Source organism: Lissotriton helveticus, chromosome 11 (assembly GCF_964261635.1).
Source record: "Lissotriton helveticus chromosome 11, aLisHel1.1, whole genome shotgun sequence".
NCBI classification, from domain to species: domain Eukaryota; kingdom Metazoa; phylum Chordata; class Amphibia; order Caudata; family Salamandridae; genus Lissotriton; species Lissotriton helveticus.
This window is the reverse complement of record NC_136072.1, coordinates 629,500,499-629,517,159: the sequence shown is the minus strand read 5'-3', so window position 1 is coordinate 629,517,159 and position 16,661 is coordinate 629,500,499. Positions and strand designations below refer to the sequence as shown.

The 16,661-nt window shown below is 46.5% G+C and overlaps 1 protein-coding gene across 1 annotated transcript in view; it reads right to left on the bottom strand.

The window, feature by feature from the left end:
• The window catches only part of LOC144790862 (uncharacterized), a 580,240-nt gene that overhangs the window by 120,874 nt on the left and 442,705 nt on the right, over positions 1–16,661 (bottom strand). The window contains exon 7 of the mRNA XM_078665522.1: positions 11,050–11,199. Within this exon, the coding sequence (XP_078521648.1) occupies positions 11,050–11,199 (150 nt within the window). The remainder of the gene's footprint in view (positions 1–11,049; positions 11,200–16,661) is intronic.

The window sequence follows — 16,661 nt, the reverse complement described above, 5'->3', positions numbered from 1 at the left end:
GTTCTAGGCAGTAACCATATTGGATAATTTGTCTTACCCACTTGTCTGTTGTGACAGAATTCCAGATAGGTAGGAACTGTGAAAGACGTCCCCCGACAGGTGTGGAATGATCGGGGGGAAGTGAAGGGAAGTCATTGTTTAGTGGTGGGGGTGGAGTTACGGTTATTGTTGTCGCGGCCTCTACCTCTGTTATTGCTTCCTCTGTATCCTCCACGAAAATAACCTCTGGAGCACGTTTGAGTGGGGTTTTTGAATGAGGAAGAGGGCTGTTCTGTATTAACATTTTTTGAGCCACCTCTATAGAATGAGCGGCGAAAAGAACGTCTAGGGGTAGAGAACTGCAATGCTCCCATAGACTTAGCAGACTCTGTATCTTTTTTAATCTTTTCCAGGGATGTGTCTACCACAGCCCGGAAAAGTTGTTCCTGGTCAAACGGTTGGTTAAGAATAGCAATTTGGGCCTCTTGCTTGAACCCAGACAACCGGAGCCAAGGATGTCTACGTAACAACACCCCAGTATTTACCAGGCGAGATGCGGTGTTGGCTGGCTGCATCGACCGCACATTTTATTGGTGTGTTTGTAATGATTTTTTTAAAGGGACCACGTGGTACTGTGCAGCTCAGTGTTATCATCCTGTGGCAATGGCTTAGATGGATATAGATCTGGATCATTATGTGGGTCTGGATCATTATCATAGTCATCCCAAGGGTTTACATCATCTGAGGTAGTATTATCATCATCAACCCCCACTTGTGTCATCATCATGATGTGAAGATTGAGGTGAAAGTGGGGAGTGTGGTGGAGAAACCCATGGAATTGGTGGAGGTGGAGGAGGAGAAGGAGGTAGGAAGTGTTAGTACCCATGTCCTGTCTCTTTTGAGGAATTGGAAGTTTATCGGTAATGTCCAATTTCCTCTTCTTCGGAGGCTTGGTGATTACTTTGCCCGTGCTTGGATCTATGAACAAAGTTCTTTGTTTGTAATCTGTAATGTCCGGAGTAGGCAAATTGTCAATGTTCGACGCCTAGCCCTTGAATGGTGACGGTGAAGTCTTTTTTGAAGTCTTGGAGTTTTTCTGGTCGTTCGGCTCTGAGACTTTCTTTGGCCCGATGTTGTTTTGGCGTCAGGAGCCTTTTTCGGATCTGAAGATGTTTTCGGTTCCGAGTATTCGATGTGACGCTTTGGCGTCGAGCCCGTCTTCGGCTTCGACGGAGAGTGTTTGGCCGGGTACTTTAGCGTCGGGGAGGACTTTCTGGCGCCAGAAGGAGGTTGGCTCGGAGCCGAACCTGAAGGCTTATGGGGTCGTGTCATCTCCGGGCCCGAGGGCGGGACGCTGGAAACGTTTTCATAGTGTCGACCCGAACCTGATGGTGAGGGTGTCATCGAAGCCTTCGGCCTATTCTTTGGGAGAGGCGTTTCGGTACTCACGGAACGCTGAGCCGGGGTGACGGTCTCCTCACCCGAATGTTCCGGCTGTAAACAGGCGTCGTAGACATCTAGAACTGAGCTGCTTTCGCAAGACATTTTGTGACGTCGAGCATGACGATCACTGGATGGTTTTCTTCGACCTGAACGATGCACAGGCCTGGCAGTCATGGTCTTCGTGGTCCGGGGAAAGGCAGAGGTTGCAAACCTCGTGCAAGTCTGTGTGTGGGAACTTAGCATCACACCTGGGGCCTTTCTTGAAAGGAGTCCTTTCCATTGACTGCAGGCGTCGACGGCGCAGTGCAGGCCAATGGCTTCTGTCAAAGTCGTAGGTCAGGAAGTGTAGTTAGAAATACCGTTGAGTAGAAAGTTGTTGCACGTCGAGGGGTGATTCGAAACAACGTCGAACCGGAGCGCAGCAATTCACATCCGAACCAGATGGCGGAAAAATACAATCTAAGGATGGAGCCGATGCCCATGCACACTATCATCCTAGGGAGTAGTCACCGACCTTGTGACTACAAAAGACTTCTTCTAAGACAAAAACAAGTGCAAACATCGGATCCCAACACCAGATGGCGATCTATGCTACAGTATATGATCTGCAGCTCATATGCCTCGAACATAATGTTCTGTGATATGCAGAATACACGTCATTTGCAGCAGGCATGTTAACCCTCTGTGCTACTGGTGAGTTAAAAGTTGCACGAGACAACTGTGATTTATCTCCAGCAGGAACATGATTTATCACTATTATCTTTCACTTACGGACAGATTCACTGAACACTGGGCAAATTCCTGCTGCACGACCTGGTCGCTGCATTGTGGTCTGTAGGGTCACTCACTGCAGGAGTCAGTTACCATTCTGGTGAGCGCAGGCCGGTACATTGCACAGATATTGCTGACGCAGCTGTAGATTGTGGTCAGGGTGAGAGGGCATGACTTGGCACGCTGGGTGTAGATCTGTGCCCTGCGCCTTTAGAGACACGGTGCCCACTGTCAGTGTCACCATGACTAGCACAGCCACTAGTGAAAGGAGGTCATGGAGGGCGATTATTCTGCCGGCAGCAGAAGCAATTTCTTGCCATGGCATGCATTTTAAATTAAAAAGATCCTGCTGTTGCTCAGTCTGCAATTCAGCCTTTCATTGAGAGTGTATAGAGGTGAAGCGGCTGCCGAAGATCCGTGAGGACTGGAGGACAGGAGTATTCATCCTGTTGAGTGCATTTCTTTCTTACATGAGCTGTCAGCCGATGGGAACGCACCAGCATCAGCCTGGGACTGGTGTCATGATTAACGCAGCAGTAGGAGTTGAGGGCCAGCCTCTGAAACATGTGCGCTGGGCCCAGCGCATGCTGACCAGATTTTGTCTCTGCCATGTTAATCATGGCACCAGCCCCAGGTCACCCAGCCTGCCGAAACCACTTCCCTTCAGACTTAGGCCGGCGCAGAAATCACATTATTATTATTATTATTCATATATTTTTGTATAGCGCCAACTTTACACGCACACGCCTAGAGTAACAGCTATGACTAGACTGTCAGAAGAGACCAGACCAAACCCTAAGTTACCCCCGGCCGGCGGTGTGGAGAAATGACCCGTAGACCTAACCAGGAGGCCAGAAAGCTGTCTGTACTCCAAAGATTGAAGTGCTTGAGATCGTGCGTGTGTGCACCAGGCAGGGAGATCTGCAAGCCTAATTAGGTGAAAGCACGATGCAAGTCTAGTATGTTTGTAGTGCAACCCGTGGCTTTCAGAGAGGAATCCATGACTTGGAGAAGTAAACAGTTTGCTGAATTATAACCCTTATGAAATTGCCCCAAAATGAGGAGCAGCCATCAACAAACCTCAGAAGCGGCAAGCACTAGAAGGATGTGAAGTTGGTGCCTGGGGCGCCAGACTCTTTCACACAACCTGATTGGACTGATATCTCTGTGAGTTCAGGTCTGAGGGTTGCGCCGTGGGGCAATGAATCTCAAGTTGAAAGAAACAGCAGCTGCTGCTAGCTCAGTCAGCCGAGCCTCAAGCATGCAGGAGCAGTGTAGTAAATGTCCTCTCCACTGTTCTTCACTAGATAGACTGTACTATGACATCTGTGACATCATAGAATGCCTGGGTGACTCTCTGTCTCACAGTGTCTCTCTCTACCTGACTGTGGCAGTTGGTCAACTCAGGCTGAGCTGTTAACAGCTGGCTCCTGGTGGGGTTTTACTTTTATACTTACTATCTTGGAAGGAACTTACAATAAAGGATCTTGACATACACAGTGGACTGTGCATCTTCCTTTACTACAGTTTGGCGACGTTTTGAAGACGATGAACCTTTGCGTGAACTAAGGAGAAAGACTACTGAAGGAACTAAGCAACAAAAAGGAAGGAACTTATGAAATCAAGAATTTTAAAGAGACTTCAAATTCAGACTAAAGGTAACGCCCTGCTGACCCCACCAGTGTCCTGTTCCACCTGGACAGCTTGCACCCAGGGTGTGTGTTTCACTTTGTTGTCTGCTGTTAGCCTGTGTGTGAAGTGTTCTAGTGCACCAATGAGTTTCGTGGACTGTTTGCCTACTGGATGTGATCAACTGTCTGCCGACAGCTTGCAAACTGGGACTTGTGTGCTCTAAGAGGCTTTACAGCAGCCTTCTGTCTACTCTGCCTGTCTCTGCCCTGTGTGTGGAAACGGGCGTTTACTCGAGAGACATTTTGCCTGGTTTAAGAGGATTCTGCTGAATTCTAAGAGTCTCGCTTCGTGAACTCTCATAACATCTGGTCATCACCGCATGTCAGATTACTTACTTCGCTTTGGTGTGTTCAGCACGCAGAAATCGCGTATAAGTCCTACTCTTTTCTGTTAAATTTAAAAGTGCATGACTACTGCAGCGTCTTATCTTTAACATTTCAGCGCGCAATTGGGAAATTACTTTCCTGAGGCTATTTCAGTCACTGTACCTCTTTGTCTTCGTCGCTCCACTGTTTTAAACGTGATTGGCGGTTGACCGGCAGCGATCTGTTCTCCTCTCCTACCACCGTCCAATTGATGACGTGAATAGAACGTGCTGGGAGTCAGCGAAGCTTTGCTCACGCAGCGACATTCCTGTGACATCTGGGGTATTTCTTAGAACGCTTCTTCTACACCGGACACGTCACTCTTCCTTTCACGCTTCACGCTACTCACGTCGTTATGCTCGACGTAGCAGAAATCTTTTGTTTGTTTTAAGAAGCCACAGCAACAGCTGCCACTCGTTGCGTTTAAACTCAGACCGTTTACATGAGACTTAGCGTGTTTGTATTTCCTTCGGTGATATACACACCTGTGTATATTTGGGAATCACAGTATTTTCTTCATGGTGCGGACCAAGATGTATTGTTTAGAGAAAGTGCGGAGCAACGGAGTGGAAGGGACTTTACGAATAGCCTTGATGACATTCTACTTTGCTGGCGGAAGTCAAGGGCGACTGCGGAGAGATCAGCGGCGTCTGCTGGGAACTGTCTACAGAGACCCCGGGTGAGAGGTCGCTCACCGGAGTTCATGTCTTTTATTTATTTATTTGCTTTGAAGTGTTGAAGTGTTTAGCATCTCAGTGCTCGTGATGACTGCGCGTTTGTTTGGGCATAATCTTTTGTTTTGGTTGTATTATATTTTTAGAGGTTTGCCTGTGTTTGCCCTGTTGTGTCTATGTGGGGTTAGGTTGACATCTTGAGGAAGTTGTGAGTCAGTCAATGCTAAATCTGTTTTCGAGGGTGATTTTGGTGACCAGTTCCCAGGGTGTGTATCCTGTGGTGTACCCTACTCAGGGGAGATTGTGTGTTTGCGGGTAGTCCATGCCCCGTGTAGCGGTGTTTGTGGCTAGTCCATGTCCCATTTATGTTCCCAGGTTTATTATCCTGTAGTGTACCCTACTCTGGGGAGATTGTGTGTTTGTGGTTAGTCCATGCCCTATTTAGTTGTGTTTGCGGGTAGTCCATGCCCCATGTAGTGGTGTGTGCGGGTAGTCCTTGCCCCATTTTTATTCCCAGGGTCATTGTCCTTACCCTGTGGTGTACCCTTTTCAGGGGAGGTTGGTATCTGCGGGTAGTCCATGCCCCATTTTTGTTTCCGGGACTACTGTCCTGTGGTGTACTCTTCCCAGGGGAGGTTGAGTGTTTGCGGCTAGTCCATGCCCCATTTTTGTTCCCAGGACCACTGTCATGCGGTGTACCCTTCTTAGGGGAGGTTGAGTGTTTGCGGGTAGTCCCATGTTTGTTCCCAAGACCATTGTCCTATGGTGTATCCTTATCAGGGGAGGTTGAGTGTTTGCGGGTAGTCCACGCCCCATTTTTGGTTCCCAGGATTAGCATGCCTTTATCAGGGGAAGCTCTAGTTCTTTGAAAAAATTGTTTTTCTTGGGTGAATTTTTGTGATAGGGGTTTGCTCTCTTTTGTCTTGAGTGAATTTTCCCCCTATTGTGTCTCTCTCTAGCGTCTCCGTCTACACTCACTTTTGTTTTAGGGTGTTTACCCTGTGGTGTACCCATTTGTGTGGGGAGGTTTTGAGTGTGGCCACTTAGCTTAGCTGCTTTGGTTCGTTAAGGGAGGGGGATGAGGCATATAGTATTAAATTTAGTTTTCTTTGTTCACATTTCTGCTAATGATACCTCATGCTAATGTTATCTCTGAACATCTCATTTGGTTCATTCTTGTACTTTTCTGCTGATGTTGCATTTGAGGTATTTTGCCTATTGTGTTCTCTGTTCTGTTCCTATTCCATAAGGGAAGAGGATGTGTAGTAAATGTCCTCTCCACTGTTCTTCACTAGATAGACTGTACTATGACATCTGTGACATCATAGAATGCCTGGGTGACTCTCTGGCTCACAGTGTCTCTCTCTACCGGCTTGATAGCTGAGGCGCTATGCCTTTATTGTGGTGATGCGGAGTACCACACTGAAATGTGCTAGTCTAACGCCTGATGCGTGATACTTGGTAGGACTGCTCATGCTACTTGTTGTAAGAGCCAATATCCAGACAAAGATTTATTTTATCATGGCTAATCTGCTATTTTCACATTAAATGTACATAATCCAATATTAATTGACTTATAAACTGTCACAGACGTGTACAACATTTCTGATTGAAATGTTATGTTGCTCTAACTAAACAACCACATTAATAAGTAAATCGGCTGAATAGTGTTGCATATTGCTAACCATTCTTTTTAACAGTTATGTCATGCTGTGAAGCGACCAACACAAGCACACCATCATACTGCATGAAGTACCATAAAGACACATACATAGACACATACATAGACCATCACACACCATGTCTCTTACCATCACACACCATGTCTCTTAAAACATGTGATAACTGCAGTATAAAAACATACTGAAGTATAGAAAATCTCCCCTAGTGCCTATCAACAATAGCGCTCCAAAGTAATAACCAGCGACTACAATTAAATGAAGCATTCCATTAGCACATTTTGTGACAGATCAGTGAGCTTCATTAAGTGGCAGGAGTGTGCTCAGGTGTGGGACTAAAGCTCATTGTGTCATAGGGCTCAAGCTGCACCTCAATGATACCATGACATGCAAATCTGTAAGTGGGATATTGCCGCTAAAAAACAAATGTGTATTTTATCAGCCTTAGTCCGATGAAAGGCTGAGTAGACTAACCAGAACTTGAACTTGTTATCATGAGGTCTAAAATAAATTTCTGGTCTTGTGTTTTCCCCTCAGAGAGGACTTGGTTTGCCAGTTTGGGCATGGCAGAGATCAACTAGCGGCAGAACAAAGATTGATTCAAGTATGTTTGATCTCTGTCTGTAATGGCACAGATAAGCCAAAATGATTAACAATACGTCGAACAAATTTTTTACCAGAAACTGAGAAAATCACACATTTCCTCTATCATTTTTAAAATTCTGTAAGTGTCCCTGAGTGTAAGGGTTATGCCAGATGTTTGCCCCAAGCTTTCTTGGGCATTGGATGTAAGCTGTGTTGTGTTGCACTTCACTTCATATCATTAGTGAGATGAGAAGTTTTGTAATCAAAGTAAGGCCCCTGTAGGTAATCAGTCCAGTAACCAGTTGTGTAGGTTATATAGGTAGGTTTATTCAGTTACAGGTACGATGGTAAGTAATGTGCCCCGCTGGGAGCAGCATCCTGCTGCTCAGCCCCACTCATTCCAACTGACCACTCAAACAAACCATGCAATCATGAAAATTATATTACATCACATTCTCACAAGCTGAGCAGCAAGGAACTAGGAGAATACGGGATATAACATATCGCCTTCCTTCAGGAAACAAAAGAAACAACAGGACATACAGAGGCATGAAAAAAGAAACAATATAGGATTAAAACAAGATTAAAATGAAACATTGAGTACCCCAATCATGCATCTCTAGTGTCACCCATACAATTTCATCCATTTAATACATTTTCATAAAAGAGTAACACAGGTTTTAATTAAATTACAGTAGCTCATAACGTTTTCTTATAACCATAGTAAACCACAATTTGTCCCGATTAACCGCCATCACTACTGCTACTGAAAACCTTCACATGGCAGATATTGGTGTACATCCTGGTCCAAGGTCACAACCCCCACTTTCACCCACCATGATAGATCTGAACCAGGCGGACCAAAGTGTCACGCTCGAAAGAGATGAAATTGCTCCACAGCTAAGTGAAGGAAAATCTGGGCATCTGAGTGGGATAGGAGGGAAGAGGGAAGAGGAAACAAACTGATTTGGCTGGGGTAGACCCAAAAGCAGAAGGCCAGTCGCCAAAGGTCAAGCGCACAAAACTTTCTCACCCTCTAGGTACAGTATGTAGATCCCATAAAGGTAGAGGTAACACTGTACAGGTTGACCTGGACGTATTGAACGAAAAAATCAGCCAGGCTGTCAAAGTTGCTTTGGAACCTATTTCAACTCGCTTGGGTAGTATTGAAGAGTATTTTGCGCGACTATTGGACCAAGGGGATCATCTTGCTCCTAAAGATCGTATCGCGACAGACCCTTTACCCTGTCACAAAGCCAATGGTAACCGACAAACTCATTAGTGGACCCCTGGCGATCCTGGAACCATCTAATGGACTACCTACTGTAGATACCTGGGCTACCGTGTCCAATACCAGGGAAATTGGGATGGTTGGGACAATTAATGGGGATAGGCGTGGGAGAGAGAGATTAGGACCGGGCATGCTAAGGTGGGGGGAAAGAAACAAGAGAGGTATTAGGTAACCTGGACTTATGAAACAGAGGTTTAGCTGGGCAGGGGGCAGAAAATTCCCTTAAACTTACCCCCTGTTTGTACTCCTTTTGTAGTGTTTTAACAGGTGTACTTCACCTTTTTCCAGGGCAACAGGAAAGCTGCTCGAGCCTTATTAAAAAGTCAGCACATTGGTGCTCGAGGAAAGTTCCATCACACATAAATTGGCTAGAGCACATTATTATGGCAAGGAGGGTGGGCTGGATAGGTCCTACAACCAAATGTCGAGAAGGGGACTGCATTGTATTAGTTTTTAATGACACAAGTGGTGCACTTCTTGTCTTGGACCACATCAGAGACTCCCCAAAAGACCTGATAAGTTCTGTCCCCTGGGATTTTTCTACCCACCCTCCCAGGGGATTAGTAAGAGCCAACACCACCCAGGGTGGGGTCCAAAAAGATACTTTCCCCTCCGGCCCCCTCCTTTTACCCACCCTAACCACTTTGATGCCCTTTCTGGCCTGATAGATATTGACTGACTGCCTGTTCAGTCACACAGTCCTGATGATCCAACAGGACATACATTATTTCATTTCTTAGGTAGTATAGTAACAGGAAGCACTACCACACGGGTAACCTCTGCCATTCCACTCCTCCATTTGTTTTACTTGAATTGATAGGTTTCCACACATTCTTCACCTCCCTCTTACTATCCTTGTGTTCAACTTTTGTTTGAATTTATTTTCCATACTATTCTAATCACATCATCACGTCCATCTTTTTTATTGAATAAGATAACTTATCTTGCACGCCTAGAGGTGTGTTCCGATTTAGTTATAATCGAAGTGACCTCCGGCAGACTGGAGTCGCCATGAACCCATCCATAACTTATCCTGTAAATTGGGGTTGTTACAGTGCTTGAGCTCCCTAACAGGGTGCTAAAGGGCAAAATTGAACTGGCCAACAGTATTGGTATAGATTGAGAGGATAAATTAAAGGAAACGACAGGCGCCTACAGAGTACATCTGTGTAAAGCAACCCTTCGAGTTGATGAGAGGGAGGTCTCCATGTACAAAGGACAACATGGTTAGGTTAGGTAACACCAGGAGAGTCAGCTGGTCTGCTAATAGAGTTAGAGGGTAAATGGAGTCAGGAAAGGAGGAATACAAGTAAAGATATGATAATTCGCACAAGGCAAAGGAAGTGAACCTCGAAGTGGGAGATTTGGTGAAAGCGAAAAAAGACAAGCTTGTGTGCACAGAGGAGAGTAGGTATTCTGAACGTTTGAAGGTAGTCAACATTCTGGATAACTCTGCCCTGTTGAGTGATGGGAAGGTTTGACATGCCAAAAGGTTAGCATAGTTCGAAGGTATAGTCTGTGAATCTACTCCTAAGCTTGCTCCTAATACAGCTGAAGTTAGTGGGATGTATGAGTGGCTAGATGGCATGCCGGCCTGTCGGAGTGATGAGTTCCTGGGGGGAAATAGAAAAAGAGCCCCAATGGGTCAGCCGAGGTTAGAAGGTATAGGTTGTGCAAATGCCAGAAGTTCTGCTAATGGTGGAAGCTTAGAGGGGGAGAGTGGCACAACTGTTACTACCAGGTCAGGTAGAGAAACCGTGAAACCTAAACGGTTTGTTGATTATGTTGTACCTGTGAATTCTAAAGCGTAATTTGCTCCTTTGGGTATGCTCTCCTGGGAGTGAACATGTTTTTTTTGGATTTGAATGTATATATTATTTTGTTTTTGTATTATATTTTGGGAGGAAGATGTGTTGTGTTGCACTTTGCTTCAAAGTACACAAGTGGGTATGCATTAGCACGTAGGATAGAATGTAATGGGGTTAGAATGTACTGGGGTTAGAATGATGTTAGCACATAGTAGAATGTTAGGTGAGGTATTCACAGTAGAATGTTATGTGAGGTATTCTGAAGATGGTTGGATCTCAGCCAGTTGTACCTGCCGATGCCAGGGTGTTTGGGGCCAAGGATTAAAGCTAAGAAACCTCTAAGCTTGTTGACTGTCATTTACTTAACAAGCTGCACCCAACTGATTTAGCCCTGCAAGGATGAAACTGATCTAGGATGCTCACGTTCCTGAATGGGGTGTGGAAAAGTAGTATACATTGTACTATTGCTTTTGTAGTTGGTCATGAATGATTTGCATAAGGGTGCTCTCTGTGTGTAATAGCGCAAGAAAGCCAACAAGCGATGGAATGGAAAAAAGTCCAGTGTAAATATCAACAGCTGAGAATGGTTCAAGCATTCCTTCATCCTGTTCTAAGCTGTCTAGAAAAACTGACTGGAGCCTTAAAAATCTCCTTGACCTCCACTCTCCCCTAACACCTACTCTCATCATTACACCCCACCTCTTCATACCTGTGTCTCCTGACATGCCTGATAAAACAACAAATCATTTAGGGTCCTCATACCTTCTGTGATGTCGTTTCATAGGGAACTTCCAAAGTGGTGTTGATGTGCATCTCATTTTTCATTTTCACGAAACGTTGTTCATAAAAGCTGAATTCAAACCTCTTGAGTTGCACAACCAGAATGCGTGGGAGTGATGTTAAAGATTGCCTCTGGAGAACCAAAGGAGAGAATTATATAATTAATCAAAATGAGCCATCACCCTGTTGTATAATCACTTCTCACTCTACTTTATTTTATGAGCTCAAGACGAACAACAATAATCTGAAAGAACTTCAAAAAGTGTTCAAGTGTTCTAGTGTTAATCTCCAAGTTAGGAAAAATACATTTTATATCCCGCTTTTTTGTTTTAAATTGAATCAGAACAAACTGAAAACTGCACTGAACCGTAATCATGTAAATAAGTCTGGGAACAGAACATAATAACTCAAATATGTAGCTGCACACCAAGCAAAACGAATAATAAGCAGTAAGAACAAAATTAGCTACTAAAGGAACAAATCAATAACAATACTGGAGGAATTGTAATAGCACTATTAATCTGCTATTAACATTTTCAAATAGTTTGTAGAGCACCACATATCAAGTATGTTTCAGAACAACTGATGAGTTGAGATGTATGTGTAAAGTTTACAAACAGAAGGTTTATCATCTTTTCTGGTGATAGTAATCTGAGCCCAGATGCCAGATAATGAATTTGGATCTTTCCAACTGCTTGTAATTGGCTCAATGCCATATAAAAATAAAAAAAATATTTTACAGGCTATTAGTGCTGAACCTGTTAAAACAAATAATTTGTAACTAATTAGCTTATTTGGAAGGTAATTCGGAGTAGTTAGCATTTTTACAATCCTCTTACACCCATAAGACCAGAACTTAGAAATAGCCTGGCTCTCAAATCATAATTGTTTCCGGAATCCAATATTTGTTTTAAAAGTCCATCATAGTGAATTATCCAACATTTTACTTTAATAGTTTAAATGTACTCCAATTTCAATTATGTAAAACAAACAAACACCTTTCATAAAACTAGTTTGGTCAGGGTGCATACTATTGTTTAAAATCTTTGAGACTCAGTATGCAAAGACTTTGGCTTTAGCAGCAAAATAGAACTATAATTACAAATGACAGTAGGATGTTTGTCTGATTTAGGTCAAACTAATTTAGGGTTTCCATAAAAGAACAAGAAATCAAGGCTGTTAGAGTTGTCAGCCTTAGGGTATTCTTCCACCAAACGTTCTGCTGTCACTCTCCTGTTTTTGCTAAATTTGTTTTTGTTGACATTAGGTGCATTTTACCCCTGCTAGCCAGTACTATAGTGCTTATGCTCTCGCCTTTATATATGGTGAAATTGGCTAACACCCAAATAGCACATTTATTTTACTTGTGAGTCCCTAGTAAAGTGGTAATGCATGTACTAAGGGCCTGTAAATAAAATGCTACTAGTATGCCTGCAGCACATATTGGGCAACCCTCTTAAGTAGCCTTTTAAAAATGTCCCAGGCCTGCCCTTGCAGCCTGTCTATGCAGTTTTACACTGTCATTTCAATGCAGTCTATGCAGTTTTACACTGACATTTCAACCTAGCAAGATTTCCCTCTTGCCAGGCCCATACTTTCATTTGTAATACATATATGCTCCTAGGACACTCCTAGGTAGGCCTAGGCCCTATACAGCGCAGAGGGCAGGATGCAGTGAATTTAAACAGTTGGCCGTGTATTTCTAAGTTTTACATGTCCTGGTAGTGAAAAACTCTTACATTTGTTTTTCACTACTGTGAGGTCTACCTCTTTCTTAGGATAACATTGGGTTAACTTAATACATTAAATAAGTGATACCATTCAATTGGGAACAGGTAAGAAGTAGATTTTGGTGCCTATGGAATTGTAACTTTAATTGTAAAGTTGGTATTTAAGTTACAATTCTGAAAATGTCACTTTTAGAAAGTTGGCATTTTCTTGTCCTAAACATATGATGCCAGTTCCTGGGTCATATGACTAGGTGTAGCTGGCAGTTGGTCCTTGTGTATTTCTCTCAGTGAGACAAAGGGAAGACAGGTGTTGGCAGGATTGGCCACTCTGACTTACCGAGTAGGGGGGCTGTCACCTGTCACATTTGCACATCACAAAGGATCTGCCTGAACACACTTACAAAAGGTTTGTCACTTGTCTTTTCTGTCCCTGGACAAGCTAGGGCCAAGGCAGGGAGTAAGGAGATGCCTTACACCTCAGAGAGGAGGAAACCTTCAGAACCTTCTCATACTTCAAAGCGGGCCTCAGGTATACATATTCCCCCATTAGACCTAGCTCTTCAGTATACATCTGGACCTGTGGAAGACTCAGAAGAAGGACTGTTGAGCTATTTTGCTGAAAGAAAGACTGCAACTTTGCTGTCCTGCTGCTTTCCTGCCTGAGTGTGAAGGATTGGACCTGCATCTTGAACCCAGGATCACCAGAGTAACTCCAAAGGCTAGTTGGCTATGTGGTGCCACCAAAACTGATGCAGCGCACTGCAACGCCTCACAAAACTCTGCATTGGAAGAGCTGCACAAAGCATTCCCGACACAGGACCTCACATTGCAGCCCGCAGTTGCCTCAGAACTGTAGCTGTACGACACATCCTCCACACTGGCCTTTGCAACACAAGCCCCTCATCAACGTCTTCCTCGGCGACGACGCATGATTCTGCATCGCAAGCTGCACATCTTCTTCGGAACCAGCCAGAACGATGCATTTTCTATGCAGGACAGAGCATCTCAGCAATGCAGCCACTCAAAACCACCGCCTCGTGATACATATTTGACAAGGAACTCTGCATCGCTCTGCGACCAAGATTAAAGGTACTTTGTTCAGTGGGCCTAACTGGGTCCCTGCAGCAGAACTGCACTCCAGCAGGATCAGATTTTACTTGTGACTTGGTCCCGCTCCAGAGTGACCAGATAACCACAGTTGGCAATTTTTGTGCTATTTTCACTTACACCTTTAAAATGACATCTCTACGTTTCTACTGGTTGAATTTTGTTATTTTGGTCACAATTTATTTATTGAAAATCACTCCATTTTTCTACATTGGTGTGGGATGTTCTTGTGTTGTGCTTAACATTATTATTGTTTGAAGTGCAGATTGTCTCTAAGTCAAGTCTGACTTGCAATTGTGCCAAGGTACCAGAGGATTAAGCTCGGGATAATTTGGGGTATGCTTGTGATTTCACCCTAACAGAGAATTGTGGTTCCTGCTCTAATAGGGATTCAACCCTCCCCGACCAGTAACCAAATTACTTAAAGAGGCTGTGAGAAGGTGGGTTGGTATTTGCTGTCCACTAGTTAAAGTGGGCACCTTGTACCAAGCCACACAACCCTTATGATGAATGAGGTCAAAGATAACCTTATTGAAAGCTATCCTAGTGGTCGCTGTGGAGGGGAGCCTACAAGCTTAATCTTGAAGGCATGTAAAGCAGCTTTTTTTTACCAGAATATCACCTCCTGAATGACTAAATGTAAGGAGAACCACACAGTAGTTATATAAAAAAAATAATTTATTAATATAACTATCTCTACTAATCTCTACACGAGATTAGAACGTAAAGAACCCAATACTGTAACAACAGAACATTTGTAAGTAGCAAAATACACAGCGGGCTCCAGGGGTAGACCAAACCATACACTAAAAAATTGGTATAACGGGGGGCATGGCCAAGATGTCGGCCTGATCGGACGTGCCTTTGTGCGGCTCCCCGGCCCTGATCCCCTTAGCACGGCGCCATAATCTAAGATACCCCCCAAAACCCTGCAATCACCCTGTTCCACTGGGGGGTGATCCTCACGACACCCCCGTAGCTGAATATCGGAGCCGCTGAGGCCCCCGCTGTCCCGCTGCGGCGCACACGGACGAGGCTGGGAGCCTGGCATCATGGCGGCGCACAGAGGAGCTTCTCCGATGGGCTTCAAGAAGATGGAGAACGCCGCGGGCTCCCGACGTGTTTGAGACGGCGGGGGAGATCGCTGCCTGGGCCCAGGAGGCGGCCCCTTCGCGGATGCCGGAAGATTCCTGCAGCTACAACTGGCCGGTGAGGCGCGCCCCCGTAACTCTACCCCCCGGCTTCAGGCCTACGCGGCGTCCCACTGGGATCTCCCCCGGCAAGCGAGCACCCGACGGAGTCTGCCACAGCCCCCCCGCCGGCTGCCTGCGAGACGTGCTCTGGCCGGCTCTCCCTCCGGGAGCCGGGTGCTACCCAGTGCCCTCGCCTGAGGGGTGCCACGGTGCCTGAAGGGGCGGCCTGCCGACGTCGGCTCCAGCTCCACGCAGCACTCGAGCCCCCGGCGCGGGGCCTGGCCCAGCGGTGCCGGATCTCTCGGCAGGCGCGTCTGAGGGGACCCCCCGCACCGCGCAGCAGCTCTGCACCTTCACCCCTGCCTGGGACCTTACTCCACCTGGGATCACTGCCCTGGGGCTGGGCCATTGACGGCTGCTGCTGGGGTCCTTGCGCTGGTGCGGGGCCTCTGCCTGGGGACGGGCCCCGAGGTACCTGGGAGGCCTGCCCGACGACGCTGATACCCGAGCCTCGCCGCGGAGGAGCTGGTGCCTGCCGCCCCCCCGCCTACACCTCCCGGCCGGCCCCCCTGAGATCGGCTGGGGATCCGGCGGGTAACACTCTAGGTTCGGCGGGCCTGTTGCTGGACCCCTGGATTGCGGCCGCTCTCACACACTCGGGGGAGATCGCTGACTCCGGGACTTAAGGAGCCTACAGCACGGATGCCGCCCCACTGACAGGCCCTCCCTCGCCACGGGCGCTGACCTGGGGGACGAGCCTGCCCTCACTACCTGTGACAGCCCACGCGTCTCTCCAGCGGCCTCTGCCCTGGAATTGCCACGGATCCCTGCGGCGCGCCCTGGCCCTGCTGCTACGAGGCTCCATCCAGCCCGGATATCTTCTCTGCAAACACACGGGCAACCTCGCCTGACCACACGGCTCTCTGCTGCTTGCACCCCGCTTTCCCCCGGACCACGTTAGCGGCCCCTGGGCTTGCCTACCATGGCTCACTCCAACCGTAAAGGGAATCGGAATATTGTGGACTTAATGCAAAAATCTGCGCCGAAAGCGGAGAAAACCCAAACGGCTGCCTCCCCGAAGCCTCAGGCGGGCCCTCAGACTCAGGAGGATGACACCACCCCCATAACCAAGGCCTTTCTGGCCTCTCTCTTCAACACCTTGAGGGAGGACTTCCAAACCCTAAAACAAGAACTAGCGGGGGAGCAAAGTGAGCTGCGCCGGGACCTGGACGGTCTGGGTGAGCGGGTGGCTTCGGTGGAGGAGGCGGACAGCACGCGCAGCATGGAGGTGGAGAGACTGCAGCAGGAGATCCTTCGGCTTCAGGACCAACAAGTGGACCTGCAATCGCAATCAGAGGATCTCGAAAACCGCTCCAGGCGGAACAACATCAGGATCCGCGAGTCCCTCTGAAGGCCGAACAGCCTAATCTGGTTGAATACTTACAGGAACTGTTTAGGGACATATTGGGTGAATCCCAGGACTTCATGATAAGAATCGATAGGGCACACAGAGTGGGCGTGGCGCGCCGTGCCCCCCGCCCCCACGCCGGACATATTGGCTTTT